This window comes from Sceloporus occidentalis, unplaced genomic scaffold (genome assembly GCF_023333645.1).
Source record: "Sceloporus occidentalis isolate IW3139 unplaced genomic scaffold, rSceOcc1.0.p SCAF_89, whole genome shotgun sequence".
NCBI classification, from domain to species: domain Eukaryota; kingdom Metazoa; phylum Chordata; class Lepidosauria; order Squamata; family Phrynosomatidae; genus Sceloporus; species Sceloporus occidentalis.
Window position 1 is genome coordinate 614,112 of NW_028317069.1, and position 24,060 is coordinate 638,171.

A 24,060-nucleotide genomic window follows, 5' to 3' on the forward strand; every position below is an offset into this window, starting at 1 on the left:
GTCCTTTAGAGAAAAATGTTTTAAGATCACTTAAATCGGCACGTCTGCCAATCCAAGGCACTCCCATCCGTGCTCCCGTCTTCACAAAACGTATCTCCGTGCGCCTGGTGTGTCAAGTGACCCATCAGCTGGCTCACACGGCATGCTTAAAGCGGTGAAGGCTTCTTTGTTAGAACAAGGATGAAAATAATATTGTTTACGTTCCATTCATTTAAACATAATGGTCTTACATAGTGTGATGCTTTTTGTTGGAAGTGGGAAGTTAAAGTGTATTTCTAAAGGATCTAAGCCTGATAAAATAATTCCTCATATGACATTTGTTCTTATGCCACAGGAACTTCATTTAAGTTACCCCTTCAAAGTTCTAACTCTCTCCTTACAATGTCTCTTTTCCCCCCCACAGAGAACAGAGAAGTTGTTGGAAACCATTGACCAGCTCTACCTAGAATATGCCAAAAGAGCAGCGCCCTTCAACAACTGGATGGAAGGAGCCATGGAGGACCTGCAGGACACATTCATAGTTCACACTATCGAAGAGATTCAGGTACTGTAGACAATTCCTGTTTTGGTTATCTTTCCAATACAGCAAACTCCTTTTTGGTCGTCGTTACATAGATACGATGTATGATGTACAATATATTGATCATTTGCTTTGTCTTTTTACTTCTTATTTTTCGGTTCTGCCATATGCATGATAGATAGTTTTCGACAATTTAATTACAGCTTTAATTAATTTCTATTTAAGATATTAAAGATTGATAAATAGCTGTAGTAGGAATTAAATGTAGTCCTCTGTACGCAGGGATTGACATCGGCGCATGAACAGTTCAAAGCAACGTTACCAGAAGCAGACAAAGAGAGACAAGCTATTCTGGGCATCCATAATGAGGTTTCCAAGATCGCACAGACTTATCATGTGAACATGTCTGGAACCAACCCCTACACCACAATCTCCCCCCAAGAAATCAACAGCAAGTGGGATCATGTAAGGCTTTTATAGTTATTATGGTATAGCACACTGTGAGTGGGGTAGTGGTTATAACCGGGGGAATGCTGGTGATGGTAGAGAACTTAATCGTATACTTAAAGTTGGACAAGATGGCGCGGCTGATTGAATGAGTATGGTGCGCTGTTGGACGTTTGCGTGCCAGATGGCCAGTGGGGGCCCGATTATAGAAAAATAACCCTTTGTTGTGCACAGGTGAGGCAGCTGGTGCCCCGCAGGGACCATGCCCTGATGGAGGAACACGCGCGTCAGCAGCAGAACGAACGCCTGCGTAAACAGTTTGCAGCGCAAGCCAATGTCATTGGTCCATGGATTCAAACAAAGATGCAGGTAAAGACCGCAGATACTGTTCCTAATCTTAATCGTGACAGAAGAGGGAGGTATTTTTAATGTAAAGGGAAGCGCCAGAATCCGAGGCGTTGATTTAAAGTTAGAGGGCGGAAAACTCTTTTACTTCTTGGTAAACAAAGAGGTAAAGTCTACGGGGAACACAGTGCTGTTACTTTGCACCCTCTTGTGTTATTACCACATACACGTTCTCATTCCGCCTTGCAGGAGATCGGCCGCATCGCGATAGAAATGCACGGCACCCTCGAAGACCAGCTTAATCATTTGCGGCAGTACGAGAAAAGCATCGTCAACTACAAACCGAAAATCGATCAGTTGGAGAGCGATCACCAACAAATACAGGAAGCACTTATCTTTGACAACAAGCACACCAATTATACCATGGAGGTAAGTCTGCTGGGGATTCTCTGCTAATCGGCCCGTGAAAAAAAGACTCTTCTGTCTTTGGCGTTTGAGAGAGAGAAATGGACCTGGAATCTGTATTTATGGAGGCCTTTCGTACACCTCAGTCTGTCAGTCACCATTCATTGGTTGATTTTTGAATTATGTCTTACTCAAGAGCGAGGCCAGACTCATTAGTCCTCAAGAAATGTCAGTGCCATAGCAGCATACCTGGGAGAAACTCTGGGTCCTAGGGAGCAGCCTTGCGGCCTTCAGTGGGGCCGACTGCTGACGTCGGCAGGACCACCAACGGGAGGGTTCCGGGTAGCATGGATGTTCCCGGGTATGCATAGGATGCTTGGAAAAGTCACATCCCACCCAAAGGCCCCACTGACATTTTTAGACCACATGACACGGAAAGAATGCCTGTCCCTGAATGTTTACCATGAAAACCACCAACAAGTACTTTTCTTCTTCTATTCTCAGCATATTCGCGTGGGCTGGGAGCAGCTATTGACCACAATTGCCAGAACCATAAATGAAGTGGAGAATCAGATCCTCACACGTGACGCTAAAGGCATCAGTCAGGAGCAGATGAATGAGTTCAGGAATTCCTTCAATCATTTTGACAGAGTAAGTCTGTTTCCAAAAAACCCCAAAATGCATACTTGTGGTCTGCATTTCCACGCACAGTCCCTAGTTTATCGAGGCTGAATCACATATTTGCTGTTTTTGGAGATACGCTAAACACGGCAAAACTTTGAATGATTGCACATATGCCAAATATCTCCAAGGTTCAACAAATGCCGCTATGGGAGTATAACTAAGGATGGGAAAGAGTACAGTTTAGTGAATAGATCCCTTGTTTCAGTAGTATTTCAACTGGAATTTCTGTTGTTTACATGACATAATGGCAAGTATTTAAATACTAGTTATATCTATGGTAGCCAACTTGTTCTATATTAAGTTGCTGAAAAATACCAGTGATTTTTATATAGCCATAGACTTGCTACAAATCATGGGAGCTCTTCTTAAGCTGTAGAGCTTCCCGTTGAATAGCTCTGTTATATAATTGTCTGCCATTGGTGTCATATACACTACTGTTCAAATGTTTGGGGTCACATAGAAATATCCTTGTTTTTTGAAAGAAAAGCAAAATGTGTCCATTAAAATACCATAAATGGATCGGAAATCCAGACATTGTTAATGTTGTAAATGACTATTGTAGATTTATCACTCCGGTGTTCCAATGGCCCTTTATCACTCCCATCACTCCGGTGTTCCAATGGCCCTTTATCACTCCCATCGCTCCGGTGTTCCAATGGCCCTTCATCACTCCCATCACTCCTGTGTTCCAATGGCCCTTTTATCACTCCCATCACTCCTGTGTTCCAATGGCCCGTTGTGTTCCCTAACCCACATTTAAGTGTAAAAAGGCTTAGTTTGTTAGAAAACCTTTTTGCAATTACGTTACAGCGAGAATTTTCCTTGTTTTCCGTAAACAAACACCACCACAAGTGACCCCAAACTTTTGAATGGTAGCGTGTGTCTAGACACACAATGAGATGTAACATGTGTGATGATTGCTGTATTTGGTGTGCATGTGCTTGAAAATGGTGCATGTTTGTGTTCAGTATAGGAAAAGTTTGCACACATCTAATACACGTAGCGCTGTTCTGTCTCGTGGCTACCTGTAAGGTATGTTTTGCACATATACATATTAATAACACAGTGGAAAAAAGTTTAGTCAATTTTTTCCTCTTTCTTTAAATATGCTAGATTTTGAAAAGTAAATAGAAGCACTTTAATGCATATGATAGCTGTGTGGTCCTGTTAAATGTTTGTGGTGTGCATGAGGGGGGGATTCGGCAGAATCCCCCCCCATATGCATTTTCCCTTTCACCTGGCTCCGGCTGTTTTTACACCCGACCGTACCTTTGCACATGTAGCATTACCGCCTGTTCCTTTTGATGCTTTGCAGTGTTGGCGGAAAGTTTACTTTTTAGATTTAGTTCTGTTGTTTCGAATGGCAGCCAGCACAGTCGCCTTTGAGTCAAGGTGTAGTAAGTGCCAAGCCGGGCAATGCTTAGCCTTCTGCCACCCAGCCTTCTTATGTAAATCTGCATGTTTCTAAAGACTTTATAGGTCATATATATATATATATATATATATATATATATATATATATATGAAACTAACCCCACTATTTGAGACTTAATAAATAAACCCATTATTATATAGAATCTGAATAAAACGCTTGAAGGCTTCAGGATACTGAGCTGCGAGTAGCACCTTTTAGTGATCCCACCGAGAACTCTCACTGTGTATGGTGGTATGGGGTCATGATGGTGCCAGAAACTTCTGTATAATGCATCCTGCCCACTATATGAATTGTAACAGTGTCTTGTTTTTCTTCCGTTATCTGCATGTATTTTCCCCGCTGCTTCCACTGCATGACCCACCATTCACAATCAAATGTGCCACTTGTTTGTGCTGTCACCTTTTCACCCATCCTTGGCATGGCATGTCCCGGACACATCACTTGCTGTACCAAGGAGCACTCCGGCACACTTGGCCCTGAAGAGTTTAAAGCCTGCCTCATCAGCCTGGGTTACGATATTGGAAACGATCCTCAGGTACTGAAACCTTGGTGTGTGTGTGTGTGTGTGTGTGTGTGTGTATAACCCCAGGTACAGGACAGTGATTTGTGTTTTGCCCCAGGTACTAAAGATAAATCATGGTATACCTTCATTAAGAGAAAATATTTTTTTTTCTCCCTTCTATTTCTTGTCTTTATCGTTCTTCGTTTCCTCTCCTCTTTTCCTCGCCAATGGCTCATATTACCTTTTATATCCTTCACATTATGGCCCTAATGCTTTACTCCTTAATACACTTGATTGGTGCCATATATAATTTTAACTCTCCCCTATTTGACATTCTGCTTCTTCATCTCAATTGCCATTGGATTTGCTTGAATTTCTTCTTTATTTTCGACCTGTCCTCTTTTTTTTTTTCTTCCTTGCGCTATTCTGTATTGTTTTCTTTCATTTCCCGACCATTGAACAGAAGAAGACTGGTATGATGGATAGTGATGATTTCCGAGCCTGTCTAATCTCCATGGGTTACAATATGGTAATGTAAAACACGCTAAAAATCATCGTGTGTGTGATATTGTGGCGGCCGCAGTCCAATACGCATGAATCTTTGCACCGGGAGAGGGGGACATTTAAGAAAAAAATAGGGCTCAAATACAGCCCAAAATTAAGTGATCTAAATTGGGGGATAGTAACCATTTATCTTTCTGTTACAAGTTGTAATAAATATATCAAATGACCCATAGGGTCAATTTTTAAAGTCACGGTAAGTGTATGTATAGGTGCACAGTCACCTTGCACGTGTCAGTCCATTTTGTTGGGATTTTTGTTTGGGGGTGCAAAAACCTTACAAAAATGTATGCGTTACATGGACCGTTTTTTTTTTGTTTGTTTGTTTTAATTTCTTAATATATTTTCAGTCCCTTTTTATATTTTTGGACATTGGAATAGTTGCATTTTTGCACATTTATTTTACACCAGGGGCAAGTTTATAAACCACCCCTTTGCAGCCCTTAACTGGTAAAAGAAATGACGTGAAATACTCTTTAGTCAAGCACTAAAATTTAAATACTACAATAATGTTCGGTATATGTGATCACTCACTATATATATATATATATATATACACACCAGCTCAGTTCTCTACCAATTCTAGATAACGCTCGTGTACCCGCTGGCTATATATGGTATAATATAGTTGGTTTTTTCCATTGTAATGGAAGCATGGACACCTCATACTGTAGGGGTTCTGTTATTACAAGCATCAATGTGAAGCAGGAAAGCTGGAAAGGGGCAGCAATCACCATGACAACCAACCAAATATTCCTGGAGATTGATCTTTTTCTTTTACTATTCATTGTACAGTGTCAAAGTTGCATTAACGCTTTAGTATCATCAGGCCTTCTGCGGAATGTGGCCTTAAAGGAACAGAAGTCTCGTATTCCAACTCCAATAAAAAAAGCGAACAAACACATTCGGTTTACATGCGGTAACGTGGGCCGCAGTCCATGCAAGCCGTGTACCAATGTGCTTTTTACTTTATAATTTCAACGGCTATGAGCTCTTCTACATTTTGTCATCCGAATAATAATTTTAAATTGATTTTGTAGACTACAAACGCTAACTCTTTTTGGTTTGGTTTCCAGGGTGAAGCAGAGTTTGCTCGTATAATGAGCATCGTTGACCCCAATCGACTGGGCGTAGTAACATTTCAAGCCTTCATCGACTTCATGTCCCGCGAGACTGCGGACACGGACACCGCAGACCAAGTTATGGCTTCCTTCAAGATACTTGCTGGAGATAAGGTATGTGCAGATCTATCTATTCGCTAACGTACCTGCGTATCATGTGCGTTAAAGCCCCCCTCAAATTTTTTAACGGGTAATTCTCATAACTTGGAAACTTTGAGTTTGTGGACAGTTGAGATCTGTCTACATATGGCAGAACCAACAGCATCTCATCAATTTTCTGTGCTGAAGATCTCTCTCTCTCTCCTCCACACCCAACCCATAGCAGGTCTGTTTAAACCAGTCCTCTATCAATTAGTGAAACGTAACATAATGAAGGGAATGATCGTGGAGTTCCCAAGAAAAGAAACAGAAAGCTAAGGTGGTTTCTCCCGGTATTTTACACCCTATTAAAGGGTTATGCACCCTGGATCTTGAAAGAGAGAGATGCCTGCGCGACTGCTTAATAGAATCTTGAGGGATCTGATAAGTGCTCTTATCGCCATAGCAACTAATGGAATAATCGAGTCGGCGTGAACCCTCAGGTGTAATAAAAGCCACGTTCCAACAAGAATCACCTTTTTTTATTTTAATACATAAAGCTGTTTCCTATAGACTTAAATGTGCATATCGCTAGGCACCCCTTTTTTCTTTATTATTCAAAGATTTTTTTTTTTTTATGGCAAACGCCGTATATCAATAAATTTAGGTATCATGAGAATTTAGCTGCGTTGTAGCACGTCGGTAGCCCCCAAAAAATCATAAAGTTATTACTGTGATATATCCTTCTTAAATGAAAAAAAAATATGGTTTGATCCGGAGTCTCTCGTGCGGATTGCCTCTTTCTCTATGTAGAGGAGCCTACGCTCTCTCCCTGCCCACCTCGCCTCCTCTTCCTAGCTCATTTAAGGCCGTCTGCCTCTAGCTCTTCTCCACCTGAAGCCACCTACCCAAAAATGGAGCGACGCCAGGTAGCTAAGCTTCGAAGTTCCCCGGGAATGCTGATAATTCGTGTGTTTTATATACGTATTACTTTTGTGTTTTTTGTAGAATTACATCACTGCGGATGAGCTGCGTCGAGAGCTTCCTCCCGATCAGGCAGAATATTGCATTGCGAGGATGGCACCGTACATTGGACACGATGCCGTGCCAGGAGCGCTGGACTACATGTCTTTCTCAACAGCACTATATGGAGAAAGTGACCTTTAACCCTTCTTTGCGCGTCTAGATGTCACTGCACTGCTCATCGTGCACCTTTTCCTGTATGCAAAATGGTTTGGGCTTTTTTTTCACGTGTTTCTGTCTTTTTATTTTATTTTTTTTTCTCTTTCTTTCTTAGCTCACCAGGTCATTTTTTTTTAATTTTTTTGGGGGGTTGTTTTTGTCTCTCTAGTGCTGGTAAACCATTCTCTTTTTAGCACTAGTAGGGTAAATGCCTGTTCAAAGTTTGTCCTATAGAACAACTGTTTACAAATAATAATAATAAAAAAAAAAATCATTTTTACAAAAGACATTTAGGAATGCATATTTTATTATTAATGAAAATTTGATGGAATGTATTTTTCTGCCAAATAAATAAATATTCGGTTTGTGGGGCGTCAGAAGAATTGTGCAATGTTCCATCTATGTCTTTCTCTCCCGTTTTTGTTACCGTATGTATCAGAGCAACAACTGATTAGCATGTATTCCTTCGCTCACAATTTTCTTCCCATCTAAAAAAGCTGTTTTTCTTTTTTCTGGCAAAATAACAAGTTTCTTGTAGGATTATGTTTAGTTAGTAAGTAGCTGAAATCCTTCTTTGGTTCTGAGAGGTTTAAGGATGGAAATTTTTTTTTTTTTTTTTTTTTAAATCCATCTTTCTAAAAATTAAGTCCAACCTTTTTATACAATATTTAATTTAAAATGAAAAAAAAAAACCCTTCACCCGCTCCTAAAGTTGCCCAAATTTTGTTTGGATGTGATGCTTTCATTTGTTCTCAATATTGCTTGTCACAAACTTTATTAAATAAGTTCCTGTTTCAATTTTAAGTATTCGTGTCATTGGTTATTGAGACTGGCTTATCAATAGATAAGGATACTCTTTTTATAAAACGATATGTATATCCACACACAGAATTATATAATGTACATAAAGATGCCTTGCACATATAATATGTATAGCTTTAGATACTCTGGCCAAAGACCCATAAGAATGCAGTGATGTCACACCGGCACATCCGGTTACTGGAACTCGATGTATGATTAGGGCTGGAAAGTGTCTTAAGCGTCAATAAGAGGTTAATGGAAGGGAACCAACTGCTCAGTTATACACCCCCAACACTGCAAGGTGGTACACATGTATGTGAAAATGACACATGATCTAGAAAACATGGATGACGTGGTTATCCTACTACTATGACATCATCTTCAGTAAGTAAAACTCCTTTCTTAAGAAAACAAATTAAGTAACAGTAAAAGTTCCAGAGAGTATTGGCAAAATAATACTAAGTCTCCAAGTAGTGCCAAAAAAAAAAAAATGGATAACATCATGAAGGCTGACATTTAAGAAAGTGGTTAAGAAAATGTACACCCATGTAAAAAGAGGCCACTTACAGTAATTGTGATGGTTTGGTTTCAGGTCCAACTGTCGGCCACCCCAAGAGATGTAGGAGAAGTACATGTTCTTAATTAACATTAATGAAATGTTGCCATATTCCAAATAATATTGCATCTGTCTGGACTGGCTATGTTGGTGAGACTGGGTGTCAATCTCCACATACCCCAAGTAGCATGGTAGATCGTGAGCTCAACAAGCCACCAACTTGGATGTTTAGAAAAAGAGAATCTGAAAAGTCCATCACCACAGGAACAATCCTGGATAATTAAACCAGAATAATGGTGGGTAGGAGCGTTCCTATTCATCATTCATAAGGTCTAGTTTTGGTGATGAGGACGGGATCTGTCAGTAGTTCAAGTCTTTGGTTGGAGTTGATACCTTTTATGGGGCCAACTCAGAAAGCATATGCTTTCTCACAGGTCTCTTCTAGAGGCATATTTACGTTGGGCATTGCCTTAGACTTGAGCAAGGGCATCAACCCCAACCACCGTCTTCACTGCAGAGCGCAAGGACGTGACATCATATCCTGCCGGTCCGTCACTTATAGGCGTACCATGCCTTTTAAAGCATTTCATGGAGGCTGAGCCACCTCGGCATAGGCGCCATAGTGTAAATGGTTTGGTCTATAAACGCCCCATCGAGCACCGGGAAGCCTGATCACACAAGAAGCGATATACCTCCTGGTTCTTGCAGGGGTGGTTGGCAGTGACTTAGGCCACAATACGTCACTGGTCTCTTTGTCACATGAAAATGTATCTAACGTGACATCTTTTTCTATTATGGCCTGATAAAAAAACTTAAACTAAAGACTCCATTTTCTCTTGGGCTAATACTAGGATGACCACATATTATTAGCTTTTCACACTATGAAGTGCATGAGATCACAAACAGGTTTATATATATATATATATATATATATATATATATATGCGTTAGACATGCATTTTTAACTACATAATATATACTTATCTCTTTGAAGTAAAGACCGTGATTGAAATATAATTTCAAAATATCAGCTGAACTGGCAGTTATTTTTCATTCTTTAATATGATACCCTGCTGACAATATATATATATATATTAATGATAGACCATGTTGACAATTCATTTTATATTGAAAAAATTGGGCCCTGCTCCACGCTACCTAGCATGAAATCACTCCCTTTTTCCTGCACCAAATCCTCCACACTGAATCAGAATCAGACATACAAATTCTGTATTTACAGGTATACAATAATAATGTATGGAAACATAGCATTGCAGGTATATATCAACAGAACACACAAACCCAGCATTACAGGTGGAGATCAACTGAATACGACATAAAACTCTGTATTTGCAGGTATACATAAATATTGTATGGAAACATAGCATAGCAGGTATAGATCAACAGAATAACACACAAACCCAGCATTGCATGTATAGATCAACTGGAAATCACATGTAAACTCAGCAATGAGGGCATAGATCAAATAAACACATGGAAACAGCATTGCAGGTATTGATCAACTGAATAAGACATACAAACCCTGTATTTGCAGGTATACATAAAGAATGTATGGAAACATAGCATAGCAGGTATAGATGAGCAGAATAACACACAAACCCAGCATTGCAGGTATAGATCAACTGGAAATCACATGTAAACTCAGCACTGAAGGTATAGATCAAATAAACACATGGAAACAGCACTGCAGGTATTGATCAACTGAATAAGACATAAAACCCCTGTATTTGCAGGTATATGTATAGCATAGCAGGTATAGGTCAAAAGAATAACAAACAAACCCAGCATTGCAGGTATAGATCAACTGAATAAGACATACAAACCCTGTATTTGCAGATATACATAAATAATGTATGGAAACACAGCATAGCAGGTATAGATCAACAGAATAACACACAAACCCAGCACTGCAGGTATAGATCAACTGGAAATCACATGTAAACTCAGCACTGAAGGTATAGATCAAATAAACACATGGAAACAGCACTGCAGGTATTGATTAACTGAATAAGACATAAAAACCCTGTATTTGCAGGTATACATAAATAGTGTATGGAAACATAGCATAGCAGGTATAGATCAACAGAATAACACATAAACCCATCTTTGCAGGTATAGATCGATTGGAATTCACATAAAAACTCGCCATTAAAGGTATAGATAAAAACCCTAAATTACAGGCACAGACCACAGGTTGTACACACCAAAGCCAGCCCTGGCGTTCCACACGGCCCACATAGAACCTGACCAGCACCCAAATTACACATACATAGGACGTGCCATCTTTGTCCCCAAACAGCCCAGCATGAGTCAACATTGTCCCCAAACAGCCAGGCCTATGCCATCTTGGTTCCCAAGGCTCAAAAACTCTGCTTGTGCCATCTTTGCCTTTCCACAAATCAATTATACATGATACACACAAACACTTTTACAGTCATTCACTAACACACATCCTTACCTTCTCACTATCTACCCCTCTCCCCCACTTCTCACAATCTACCCTCCTCTCACTATCTACCCCTATCTCCCTATCTACCCCCTTCTCACTATCTACCCCTCTCCCCCACCTTTCAAGCTCACTTACCTTAAAGAGGTCCTGCAGTGGGAGCGCGAGGCCTCTCTCTCTGCCGCGGTGCGCGCTGTTTAACTTCTGAGCGCCGGTATATGACGTCATATTCCGGCGCTCTGCATTAAATGCCGACACTGCGACCGAGCTAGAAGCCTCGCGGAGGAGACTGAGGGGTGCCGAGCGGTCGCTGAAAACTTCATGAGCAAAAACCACTCGGCGCCCCTCTCTCTCCTCCGCGTAAAAAAAATGACGGGGTTTCAATTCAGTGCTTTATTCGTAACAATACACTCAATTCATCCTCTGGCTCCATGAAATACGGTGACAGGGAGTCACCGTAACAATATATTCATACGGAAACAAGTATTCGCAGTAATGGTACAAGTGGTTAGAGTTTCGTATTTACCGGCTTTTTAGAATACAGGCGTTAGAAGGCGCCATGACCTGCTGTTTCCATAGCAACGGACCCTGGGGTTCGCCATCTTGTCAGAGTCACATCCGGAACGTCCCATCCGCCATTTCAGTCCGTGCGAGCAGCAGACGGTGCGTGCGTTCCAGTCATTAGCTTTTCGTAATGGGAAAAGAAAAGTCGCGTTTAATTTATTAAGGTATGACGGGTCCGTCGCTCGTATTGCGAGTCCAGAGAAGCCGCTAGCGGCGGGGCCCGGCTTGTGGGGCGGGTTATGGAGTGAGGCCTAGTGCGGCGATGGCGGGGCCAATCCAGATGGAGCTCTGGCGAGTTTTCCATCAGGAAAACAAGATCGCGAGGGGACATTTTTAATGTGTCACGACACGAGCGAGCCTCCGCCCGTGTGCGTGGGTTCGTGCATTAATGTATGATATTGTGTGGGGGCGCATCGTGCATTAATGTATGATATTGTGTGGGGGCGCCCGTTAAGACCTGCGTCTGCCATGTACGTGCATTATGCATCGTTATGGCCTTGTAAACAGGCTTACTCTGTGGGGAATTTATGTAAATCTAGTGATTTAGTGGAAAACCAGTTTATTTCCCTTAAAATGGGTCTGTTGGATTGCTGTCGATGCGGTGATCATGCTGGCTGTTTGTGTATTATTTGTGTTTGCTAACGCTGTTTGTTTGTATATTGCAGGCAGTGATATTCCGCAGCCCGGCCCTTCCATACACATCACTTAAGACTCAGGCCGCGAGATCCAGTCCCTGCGTTGTCGTTGCTACCCCGTATCCGGCTGGTAAGTGAAACAGGTTGGTGTATCTGCGGTGACTGTTCTTTGCGTGTAAAGGGACGCTCCAGCCGTTGTATGCGCTATAATGCGTATAACTGAGCTGGCCATTTATATTGCCGTAGTGTCTCCTTTTTAAACCCATGGGGGGGATTGTGTGTCTGCCCCCACCTAATAGATTGTAAGCTCACATGTCTTAACGTCCTATATTGTAATAGCGCTATGTAATCCGCTGACTCTATATAAATATAACGTAAAGTTACCCCTTTTATTGGAACGCAGTAATGGCTGCCGCAGCACTCCTGTGTTGACATTCCAGTGCTGATCAGCCAGCTAGATCGCTTTGCAAGGCATCATGGGAAATAGGTCATATGGTATCTGTAGGGGTCAAAGTTCAACTACCTATGTGCTGAATTAGCATTCAGTGTCTGTCATTGACCGGCGCTCCGAACTCTGCGATACTGAAGAAAACCCGTTGCTGGTTATATAGGAAATCTAAAATTACAGAAAGCGCCCCCTGTTTCTCTTCGTTATCGTGTATTATTATAGATTGATTTATATAGGGCCATCATATGCTGCAGTGCTGTACAACAGGATACAAATTGGATAACATTTCCATAGTATTGCTGAATTCTGAACACATCCGACTATTCCGCGTTGGTATATAGAAGCAATGGTCAGGATCCTTGGTGGCTTTCGTTTGCATGGTGGTAGATAAGTGGAACGGCCTTCCGGCAGAGTTTCCACGTTGCCCCGGTAACGCTATTGATGCGGTGCGCTTTGAATGTATTGCAACCCATCTTGTAACGTTTGATTTGTTTTCTGGAAGGTAACGTTGCCACTTGTGTTTTTATTATTTTTAGCACCAGGTAACATGAGCGGCTGCAGAGTGTTCATCGGCAGGCTAAGTCCTCACGCCCGAGAAAGAGACGTGGAAAAGTTTTTTAAGGGATACGGACGTATCCGCGAAATAAATCTGAAAAATGGATTTGGGTTTGTGGTAAGTTGGAAACTGGATATGTGAAAATAAGTAAATCTCGTCTTTACGGCTTTACTGCCTCTTAAAACAAAACAAAAAATAAAAGGGACCACTCAGCGATTGTATGCATTAAAGTGATGGCTGGGGGTCCCGTTAAAGTCTTCAGTAGTATTGTCTGCAGAAACATATCGCTTAGGATTGTTCGATGACGCGTTTGTAGTTACGCAGACGCTCTGTTTAGTCGTCGGAGCCTAGTGGACGTTTTGTAATTCTGTGCCCTGGCTCTGATCTTCCTTAGGAGTTTGAGGATCATAGAGATGCCGACGATGCCGTGTATGAGCTCAATGGGAAAGAACTATGTAGTGAGAGGTAAGTGAATTATCCAAACCCACAGAGATGCTGTAACCACCCTGCTGCTGGTTGATTGCCCGTTTCGGCTTTGATTGCGGGAATTTGTGACCCTGCCGTGGCAGAGAATATGGGGTATAGACGGTTGTTGGTCGGACTGTCTGTGCGTAGTTAGGCGTACGCTGCATATGTAAAGCTCCTGCGGTGCGTGATGGTTTGAAGATGTATAAACATTGACCTAATGGAAGCAGAAATCCACCCTCCTTACAAAGACTGCCTGAACCAAACAACAACTGCATTGAAACAATAGGGGAGGAATATTCGCGCAGATCTATAGAATAGCAGATTGTGATGGCTTCCTCCGTTGTATACACGTAAGGCGGGTGTTTGTTGTGTATATGTAGCTTTTTGAGTCTGTTCGGTTTATTGAACTAGGCAATAGTCTGAGGACAGCGACAGATCTGTGTTGCGTATAAGCAGCCCACGTCGACCCAAGTCCTCTTAAGTGAAAATACATGTCCTTCCGGAGGATATAAATACTTGCACTTGTTTTTCTTTGCCCCCTTTGCTGCGGAGATTAAACAAGCTTTCCTTTTTATTTTCTTATTTAAGGGTTACAATTGAGCATGCCAGGAATCGTCGCGGAAGAGGAGGAATGATGGGAGGTGGAGGTGGTGGAGGGAGGTATCCCATGCGCTTTGGCTATCGTCAGTCCAACAATGGTGGACCAAGGTAATGAATTTCATTTAACCCTTTCACGGTCCTCTCCCGCCTGTGCCAGGCCTGATATATTTATGCTGTTTATCATTATTTACAATTAAGTTATGCTTAGATCTAACCTGAATGTAGTGCGTGGCCAAGGGCTGGAGGTAGAACATCGCGATTGATTGATTAAAAGGGCTCGTAACAAACCGTGGATTACCCGTTTTTGTATTCTCAGCAGGTACGGCCCTCCCGTACGAACAGAGCATAGGATTATCGTTGAAAACCTCTCCTCTCGTGTTAGCTGGCAGGTGAGACTTGCCCAGCCTTTCTTTCTTTACATGTTATCTCAGATGTGTTTTCATATATAGGAAAGGCTCACGTTTTCATGCTTTATAAGGCATTTTGAAACTAACATCTCTTTCAGGTGTTTTGTTTTTTTTATATATATATATATATATATATATATGTGTGTGTGTACAGAATCTTGTTCTGTGTAAGGGTTTACCCTGTCCACGTAACATTATAGAGCTGCCGTTTAACCTGTTGATATTAATGTATCATAAGTGTAAATGCTGGACACTTCCATTACAACACTGTGGAGTTCAACATAAGGGTTTAACATGGTGCCGGCCAAATTACAATCAAGTGTACATCAAAATATATCTTAATGTGTTATCCATATACATATATGCTCATTCTAGGGATTGCGCTCCCACAATGCATTGCGCGTGGTCTTGTCAATGCACTCTGGGGTTGCACTTGTATCACTATTAGGCGTGTTTACCTTATTCATGCGTAGATCACAGTATACACTACTACCTCCAGGGACCATGCCAGGTTTGGATGACGGCTTCCTGCCAAATTCACCGTAATCACATGGCGAGATTTCTTTGCAGCAGGAAGATGCCCTTTTCAATGTTGGACCCAAAGTTTTACTTCTGTGAATGAGGGAACATGTATAAAACCCATCAACTTTGACTGCACTCCGCATTTTTCTTGCATAAACTGCATTTGAGATCAACATATAGGAAAGCATGGGTTTTAGTGTATTGGCAAACCCAGATCACATGACATTAAGTCTTACCGCATCCTTTTATTCACATTTGGACAGCAAAAGACTGACTCTCGGACACTGTCACATTGAGTCCATTAAGACATGGGATTGTACTCACAGTTTCAGACTTCATTATACATTGTGAAGGGGCAACTCCAGTTGGCCCTGTATAATGCATAGTTAAGCTAGATGACTTAGATGAGATCTGCCCACGGTAAATATGCATTATGCTCGGTCTGCTTATCCTTTTTGCAAGAGAAGCTTATTGGGTTGGCCCTTCATAATGCATTGTGATATCAGCTCCCCTGCAAACTCCTGGCTCTGTGAATACAGCCCTGTGATTACTCTTTAAATGACAATGTCCACAAGCGACAGTCTCTTGCTATCTATCTATATTATATGTGCATATGCAAAAAGAGTACAATGCTTGCCGTGTGATCTACACTGAATCCACAGGCCTGGATATGCAGACATATCTGTAATATAATATCCCCAATAGTTAGGCTTCCTTAGCAGAAGAATGTTTGCCCTATAAATATCTGCCCTATTCTCAAGGTGATTTATGTCCACCTTACTAACGTTACATATCCTTAAATCTCTCAAACATAGGCAGATGAGCTGTACATTGGGTTCAAATACTGTTTGCAATGTAGAATTACCCGGTGGATCCAGTGCAGGTGGCTCGGCAAGTGCCTGGATACTTACATCATTGTATTCTTTTATCTGTGTACATTAGGGTGACCGGAAACTAGCGCTTAACACATTGTTGACCATTGCCTTAGCGTCACAAGCTATAGAAGAGCTGTATAGATTTGCCACATCAGTCATTTCTACTGGGCGCATCTAATATTTACACCTTGCTGACCGTCCCTTGTATAAACCTACAGAAGGAAATAAATCCCTTACCCCATAATACTTCAAAGAACTTTATAGGTGCTGGTCAGCAATGTAACGATTTGATTTGTCCAGGAAAAAGTGGCCCACTTATCAGGAACATATGAGACTCATTCATTTACATCCTTTCTGCACCAAAAAAATATTTTTATTAATCTGCAGAGCTTGAAAAGCTATATATTATGTTAACATTTCTCTAAATGGGGTTTAAGATATTGGTGTGTGTGTGTGTGTGTGTGTGTGTGTATGTGTGTGTATGCTTTGGCCGTGTTTCACAGCATGCTTGTTAAGCTGTCTGCTGCTAACTTTGAATCTTTAACTGTTTAAAACATGTTTTAATGGCTGGTGCAGAAATCAGGAAAGAGTGGTTTGCGTGCGTGCCCAAATTGCCCATATTTTTTACAGAACATGCACACAATTTCTACGCTCTGATCATTATGTGCTGCCGACAGTGAGCCTTCTACATAGTCCTGCATGAGAAGCTTCGGTTTCTCCTCCTTTTACTGGAAGCTCATAATATAATATATAATACTAGCTTTATAAAATCTAACCTTAAGGATTCCTACTCTAAAGTAACCCCTAAATGACATCATACAAAGATTTACATGTCTTTGTAACTGCGTGTAAAGATCAGCCATGCTTTTACCAGGAAGTGCGTTTGGTGTCATAATTTCAGGCTGATATAATATAACACCTGGTAAATATTTGTGCTGCTGTCATTAAAGCGCGGATTATACTGTCGTATGCCCCAGTATCTCGCTTATTTTCTTGTCCATAATGAATGCATTTAAGCCAGCGATGGGAACCTCACATCACATTATTACATGATCTCCAAATCCATCAGACCCCCCCCCCCCGTATATATATATATATATATATATATTATATATTTTATGTCTACCTGCGGTACCTTTTTAATTACAGTCCCAACACCATTCGTTTAAGGATAGAAAGGACACGAATGCCATTGGAAGTTTATTCGGTACATGTGCAAACTGTCCCAAATCCAGAACGTAGCACCGTGCTATATATTCTATAATGGGTTTGCTGCTAGAATTTTCTACCCAATAATTTGTGTGCCTGTTTTTTTGGTTTTTTTTAACCATTTCAATAACATTTGTGAGAACTTCGGTCACCTTGTTCATTGAAACGTTAACAGGTTAGAGTTTGTTTTGAGAATTTATTACTAATTTATGATATTGTTTCGCTTTACGATATTGTCTTTTTTCGTGAGCCAGTAAGTTTGCTAAACTAATAACTGAAACAGTTCTTTGTTGTAGAAAATTATGATTTTTTCTTTTTTTCCATTTATATATATTTTTTTCCTCAATCGTATATCTAACCAAGTGCATTTTGAACCTCTTTTAACAGCCTTTCTTTGGGTTAAGCCTCGTTTCTCTTGTGTGGAGGAGAGCCCAAGAGTTTTTGGTTTGCTAATGGCTGAAATTCTAGGGCTGGGCCTGTTCTGAAGTTTCCTTTTGGTTCCTATCACCCTCCCGCTTTGCCGATCTAGATCTTGGTTTGCCCACATTTGAGCAAGAGTGGCTAGCTCAGGTCAGCTTCAGGTTCTCTAGCCACATCCAGTGATTTCAGGGTTAACCTCACTCATTTAATGAGGCTCTGGTGCACTCCGGCCGCCTTCCGCCCTTCTCATGTCAGTGAGTTACTCACTTGGTCAACTAGGTAATGGACGAGAGACTCTTTGCTTAAGGTACCTCCAGACCCGAGTTGTATGTCATGGTAAGTAGTTTGGGTTTGAAATCATACCGTACCACGTATTTACTTAGACCGTTGTAAATATGTTAGTTAAAGCTTATTTACTGTAATACTTCATTACAATACGTGTCTTGGTGCTTCTAACGTAAGATGACGTAGACCTTTTTTCTTTTGCTTGTCTCTTTGTTTGTTCCGCTTCTTGATTAAGCGTTTAAAACTTTTAACTGCTTCTCTGTAAGACGTCCCACGTGGCTCTAACATCGGTTTGTCCCCGGAGCGTTAGACTTTTAAACTGCCGACGTAAGCGAATGTAAGCGGCTCGTGTCCGTGAAGCAAGTGTGCATAATGTGTATTTGTTGCAGGATCTGAAAGATTTCATGAGGAAAGCCGGGGAGGTTACGTATGTGGACGCTCACAGAAGCAACAGGAACGAAGGGTGAGTACAGCTGGGGGGTGGTTGTGTCGTTGATCCTTGTGGCCATTAAAGGAGGGCTACCGGGGCTAGTGAGCATAGGCGGCCCCCTTCCATGGCAGTGCTACGCTAGCCCGTTCTGCAGACAAGAATACCACCGACAACATGCCATAAGGAAAAAGGCCCGTGAAACGCTCTGACTGATACATCATATGAGTATTCATGGCAAATAACGCATGGCATTCCCTTTAAAAAAAGAGGAGCGTCTGAAATTAGACTGTCTAGATTTATTAACATAATTAAAGGTCACATGCATAAGATTCTTGTTGCCAAGGAAAGACGTAGATACATTAATATTTTCTGTTGTGGCCCTGTTCTTTGGTTTTGTTCCTATACCCGGATTTTACTTAAGGTTTTTTTTTTTTTTTTTAAGGCCATTGACAATGTTACAAGTTTTAGACTGGGAAAAGTAACTTTTTATTAACTATTTTAGTGATAGCTGCCCTAGCCATTTCCCAACAATTGCCTCTAGATTGTGTCATGTCTCGCTATGATATACCAAAAAAAACCACAATTTCTTTTCTTTCAAGGGTTGTGGAGTTTGCGTCGTATAATGATATGAAGAATGCTTTGGATAAGCTGGATGGCGTCGAGCTCAGTGGTCGCAAAATCAAACTAATCGAAGACCGTAAAAAGCACAGGTAACTTCCGATTTGCCGTTGTCATGTTGGCTACTCCCTCACAAATTTTAAAGACATGCTTAGTCTCCAAAGAGGGGATTTCAGGGGTGGCCCTGCGGCCCTGCATAATACATAGTGAGTTTTGTAAGCACTAAATGTATTAAGCTATGGGCCAGCTCAGCAACTTGCTAGCCTCAGCCCTTCGACACAGAATACAATCAGTGAATTGGATCGGTGAAACCCCTTCGGTGCAGCGAGTACGCTGCTCTAACTGAACATAAAACAGTTTAAGCGTGCACGGGCTAGGCTGCGCGCTCGTTTAACATTTATGATGCTAACATATGTGATCATCTTGAAAGTGCAGAACTGTTTCCCGGTACCTGAGTGATTACTCACTGTTAATGTTTGTGCTCTTCTGGCAGCCGGAGCAGGTCCCGGTCAAGGAGTTACTCCAGATCTCGCAGCAAGTCGAAGTCGCGTGGTTCCTCTCGCTCCGCAAGCAGGTCTCGCTCTCCCAGCCGAACGCCCGAGAAGAAATACTCAAAGAGCAGCGCGGAGCCCGCGCAGGGCTCGCCGTCTCCCCGGCCCGCCAAACGCCAGACGCGATCAAGTTCCGCCGAAAGCCGTAGTTAAGATCGTGACCTTGTAGAAAGATTGCAGTTAGACAATGTGTAACCAACGCATTTGTCAAAAAGGCTGAAGAAAGCTTATTCATTGTTTTATTTTTTTTCTTTGAGGATTATTTGAGCTGTAGCTTTGTTCGCCCATCAGAGCTGTTTAACATAGCCATGTGTGTTTCTGGAGTAAGATGCACTTGATATTAACTATAATACCCTAACTTGTCGTCTTTCCAGCGTGATTAAAGGCTAGCGTGTATATCGGGTTTCTTTAATGTTCATTCCGGATGGATAGGGCTTTGTATCTTTCTCTCTGGCAGTCTGTTCTATGCGCACGTCTGATGTGTCCTGTGTAACGAACAAGTTCGGGGACCCTCACAACATGAAATACCCCCCCCCCCCCTTTATTCTGCAGATCTTGAGTCTTTTGAGCAAATTATGAGCTACTTTCATTTAAAAAAAAAAACATACAATGAATTTTCCGTGCTGTCTGCTTGTGTAGTTAATAGGTTTCCGGCTGGATAATGAGCGGCATAGTGGTTTAAGGTGGCGGTTTTGAAAGCTGTCTGTATATATTGCCTCCTATATTCATAATCTGCTCTTGCCGTTTTATAACCTGTTTTATTTTTAATGCCTTTTGAGTTTAGTATGATGATAGATTTTTGTTTAATGAACTTTGTAAAACAAATATTATACATATATATTTGTTTCAAGCGTATCTGTGCTCTGTTTTTATTTTAAAGGAGAAATATAAAATATTTGCAGATACTACTCATAGGAGCCGTAACATTTATAAGTGGGTATGTGTAAGTATGGCGGGGGGGCATTTTTAATGACCGTATCCAAAGATTTAAATCCAATCGGAAAATGGGCACTATACCAGAGATCTAGAGGTGCAGTTCCACTGAGGGGGCGTCCGAAAATATCACCAGATAATCATCATCTGTATCATGGAAAGAGGCTGCTTTGTGCATTGGTTTGCAATATTAAAGTGCGTAAAATGACTGGAGTGTCGCTTTTAATATGCAGTAAAGAATGGGGCACAAAGGTGTAGTAAAAGTGCAAAACACAAACCTATTGAGTTTCAAAATGACCCTGTCACCTTTTAATCACTAAGCGCCAGCGATTGAAGCCGGCACATGGAATCATATCCCGGCCCTCTGTATCAACTGGCAGGGCAGATGCTCAGGGAGCACCAAAGCTCGGGGCTGACAGACTACCCGGCCACCACAGCATGGAAGACAGAAGATGAAGAGGAGAAACAGATGAGATTATGGGGATAAGGGGTGAGCCAGTGTGTGTATGTGCGTATGGGCAGGTGTGTATACGGGCAGTGTGTGTATGCATTGGTCACACCAATGACCATGATGACGACCTGACAAGGCAGTAACTCAGGTGAATATTGGTTTTGTGAAAACTACCAGCAGGCACTAGGGGTGGAAACCTGTCCCAGGGCAACATGAGAAAATAATGCATGGCGTCTGAGGCCCAATAATTACCAGTTTGGTTCTCCAAAGAGGGGCCAAACTTTCCCGTCTCCATCATTTAAATACAAATCAACAAATGACTCCCTCCAGTGGTACCTGGACAGAAAAAGAACTAAAAGTCAGTAATAACAAATGAACACTTGGTGGCGCCAGAGTGACAAAGGACACAGTTCACTATCTGAACAGGGCCAAGGGACGTGCTTATCAGGGGCCAAAAATCCCCCCATCTGTTGGCAGGCTGGGAAAAGGGTCCCAGAGACCAGCTGCTGGGGAGTGGGTGGCAGGGAAAATAAAGATTACAAATCTAAAAAAAAGATACATTTTTAGTATCAGGAAGGAACTTCCATCGATCTGTTTGGCTGAAGACATCTCCTGCAGGACATTTACCTGGAGGCTGGGAAAAAGGTGATTCTGCCAACGCAGACCACACAGCTATCATATGCATTAAAGCGCATATAAGGGCTGAGGTGTACCTTTAATATGCATTCATTAAACAACGGGGGGGAAATATAGCTCTAACCTTAAGTAGAAGCTGTAGCTGCCCTCCTGCTTTGTGGCTCGGTACGTGAAGCAGCCAGTCAGTGGCAAGAACACATCCCCATTAAGCTGGAGCTTACCGGCAGTACGTACATCACATGTATCTCACGTGTACAGAAATGTGTTCGGCAGAACATATCTTATGCATGGAAAATAGCCCGGCGTAAGCAAAGGGATAAATGCATATGGGGTAATTCTGCATTCAATCCCCCCCATGCATTTTAAAGGGACCTCTCAGTTATCGTTGTGTGTATGACAGCTGAAGTGTCGCTATAAGTGGATCATGTCACCATGTCACAACTTTTTATACATAACGCCTTACCTAGCCTAGGAAGTCTGGTTTAAGAGGTGACGAAACATTACCCAGTGGCCATAAGACCCCTCTACCTCCGCCTTGACTCCCCAAACTACCCAGGGTGAGCGGCCACAAATCGGGGAGAAACCTTGTTTTGGTCATCGAGAAACAAAAACTTGCGGAACGTTATGGCACACCTAAGGGCTTTATCTCCTAAACGACATAAAGTGATGCCTGCCCACACCGCTTTCTCTCTGCACCGGTTGGGGGTCTCCCTAGTGAGTTGTGGACTTACTTCACTATTCATTATGAAAAGTCAAAACTGGTATGTTGGCAGAGCCCTGTATAATGTATAGTTTAATGGGTGGGGGGACTAAACCTGGCTGATTTATCCATACATTACACAGGGCCAGCCAGGCTCTAACTGCAGCAGAAAGTCACTGGGGTTGCACCTTCACATTGTATAGTGAAGCGAAGGAGCTGACACTTCACTCTCTCGAGTTGAGTAGGTTTCAGGGGCAAAATGAAGCCGCTTGGGCAGAGACGCCAACAACGCAGGCTTCCGCTTTGATCCAAAGGACTTTAACAAACCTATTGTCCCAAAAAAACGTAACTTCCTAACAGCTTCATTCACTTTAGGAGCTAACAGGGTGGGCAACTAATCCACTTACCGGAGGAAGAGGCCAGAGGGGACACCTAAGGCTCTGGTGCAGTAATAGGGCATCGATAAGGGGGCAGAAAGCTTTGTCTGTATAATTGCCTCTTTGGTTGATGTGTCCGACACACAACAATATTCCGTTGGTGTTTTATTTCCTTAATGAATATATTAAATTTGGGTGATCGCGCAGGAATGTGGACGTTCCTCCACCAACGGGAAGTATATTAAGCAAGCGATTTGGCGACTTACACCATAAAATATCACGGATTACATTCTTACCAAATCCCGGAATTCCCTTCCCAAGATTTCCACGTCTTTTGTATTCACGGGAATTGCCTGATCAGAGTCCATCAAAACGATCTGTACGTATTTTGCATTTCTAATGAATAAAAATCTCATTATTTCTCTGAAGACCCTCCAACAATTGGCCTTCATAAACACCACATAAATGATGACTTCTGCACTCCTTCTGCCAGCCCTGTGCTCATAAAGGGGCACTTAATGCATATGACAGCTGAGTGATCCCTTTACATTTATTTGGTGTGCCCCCCCTGATCTTTAAGCTCCATTCTAGACCTACCTGCAGCCCTTGAGGTGCAGAGGAATCCCCATGGCCAATAAGAATTGTCAGACCACAGAGGAGGAGTGCAGCTGCAGGAGCAGGGCTGCAGCTACTATCTCGGGGAGGTGTTTTTTGGTTTTCATTGCCAACGCAGCCCTCGCACCTTTAATTACTTTCTGTGATGCGTTTTAAGTTCTGATAATATGTCCCAACATTTGGATTAACTTAGAATCTTATGAACTTCAACCACATAAAAATATCCAATGGCCTTGGCCGATGTTAATATTCACTCTCCCAGATCACACCCATATATACTTAGCTCTGTGTATCATAATTATAAAAATATTGATCAGTTGATATGAATGATTCCAGATTATACCCTTCTTTGATTAAAAGAAAATGAAAAGTGGTCACCAGTCCACCCGCAAGCTGAGGTCATCGTCCAAACCAGAGGAAAACTGCTTTGATGGGTATTTTCGGAATTGGCCAGGATCCCACATACAAAGTTACCGCTTCTATTTTTGCTTTTAGTTTATATAACACAAAGATCTTGTCTTTTTTTTTTGTTTTGTTTTATGTGCAACGTTCTCTATCTAGGTTTGCATTTATTTGTGTTGTTTAAAAGAAAATGGATTAAGGGCAAACGGAAGACAAGTCAGGGCTAATAAAACCGGTTACGCTGCAGAGTTCCA

The 24,060-nt window shown here is 41.9% G+C and overlaps 2 protein-coding genes across 12 annotated transcripts in view; both read left to right on the forward strand.

Annotated features, from left to right (window-relative positions):
- The window catches only part of LOC149284650 (alpha-actinin-1-like), a 36,135-nt gene extending 28,870 nt beyond the window's left edge, over positions 1–7,265 (forward strand). For 2 of the 11 annotated variants that reach the window (XM_089496381.1, XM_089496383.1), the window contains exons 14-22: positions 404–544; positions 803–985; positions 1,202–1,336; positions 1,562–1,741; positions 2,222–2,368; positions 4,291–4,371; positions 4,802–4,867; positions 5,976–6,134; positions 7,107–7,265. In XM_089496381.1, coding sequence (XP_089352507.1) covers positions 404–544; positions 803–985; positions 1,202–1,336; positions 1,562–1,741; positions 2,222–2,368; positions 4,291–4,371; positions 4,802–4,867; positions 5,976–6,134; positions 7,107–7,265 — 1,251 coding nt within the window. The remainder of the gene's footprint in view (positions 1–403; positions 545–802; positions 986–1,201; positions 1,337–1,561; positions 1,742–2,221; positions 2,369–4,290; positions 4,372–4,801; positions 4,868–5,975; positions 6,135–7,106) is intronic. The other 9 variants (XM_089496384.1, XM_089496385.1, XM_089496387.1 and 6 more) reach the window with 7 other exon arrangements.
- Positions 7,266–13,298: 6,033 nt separating this feature from the next.
- On the forward strand, positions 13,299–19,845 carry LOC149284651 (serine/arginine-rich splicing factor 5-like). The gene is made up of 7 exons (XM_089496394.1): positions 13,299–13,424; positions 13,702–13,772; positions 14,364–14,483; positions 14,692–14,764; positions 18,483–18,556; positions 19,123–19,233; positions 19,635–19,845. The coding sequence occupies exons 1-7, from the start codon at positions 13,299–13,301 to the stop codon at positions 19,843–19,845; spliced, it is 786 nt and encodes a 261-aa protein (XP_089352520.1).
- The last annotated feature ends 4,215 nt before the right edge of the window (positions 19,846–24,060 follow it).

Excerpts from the sequence above, each read along its gene's own strand:
- LOC149284651 (XM_089496394.1), top strand. The coding sequence starts at position 13,299 with ATGAGCGGCTGCAGAGTGTTCATCGGCAGGCTAAGTCCTCACGCCCGA. Across the intron at positions 13,773-14,363 it reads AAAGAACTATGTAGTGAGAG|GGTTACAATTGAGCATGCCA; the intron begins GTAAGTGAATTA and ends TTCTTATTTAAG. Across the intron at positions 14,484-14,691 it reads TCCAACAATGGTGGACCAAG|CAGGTACGGCCCTCCCGTAC; the intron begins GTAATGAATTTC and ends TTGTATTCTCAG.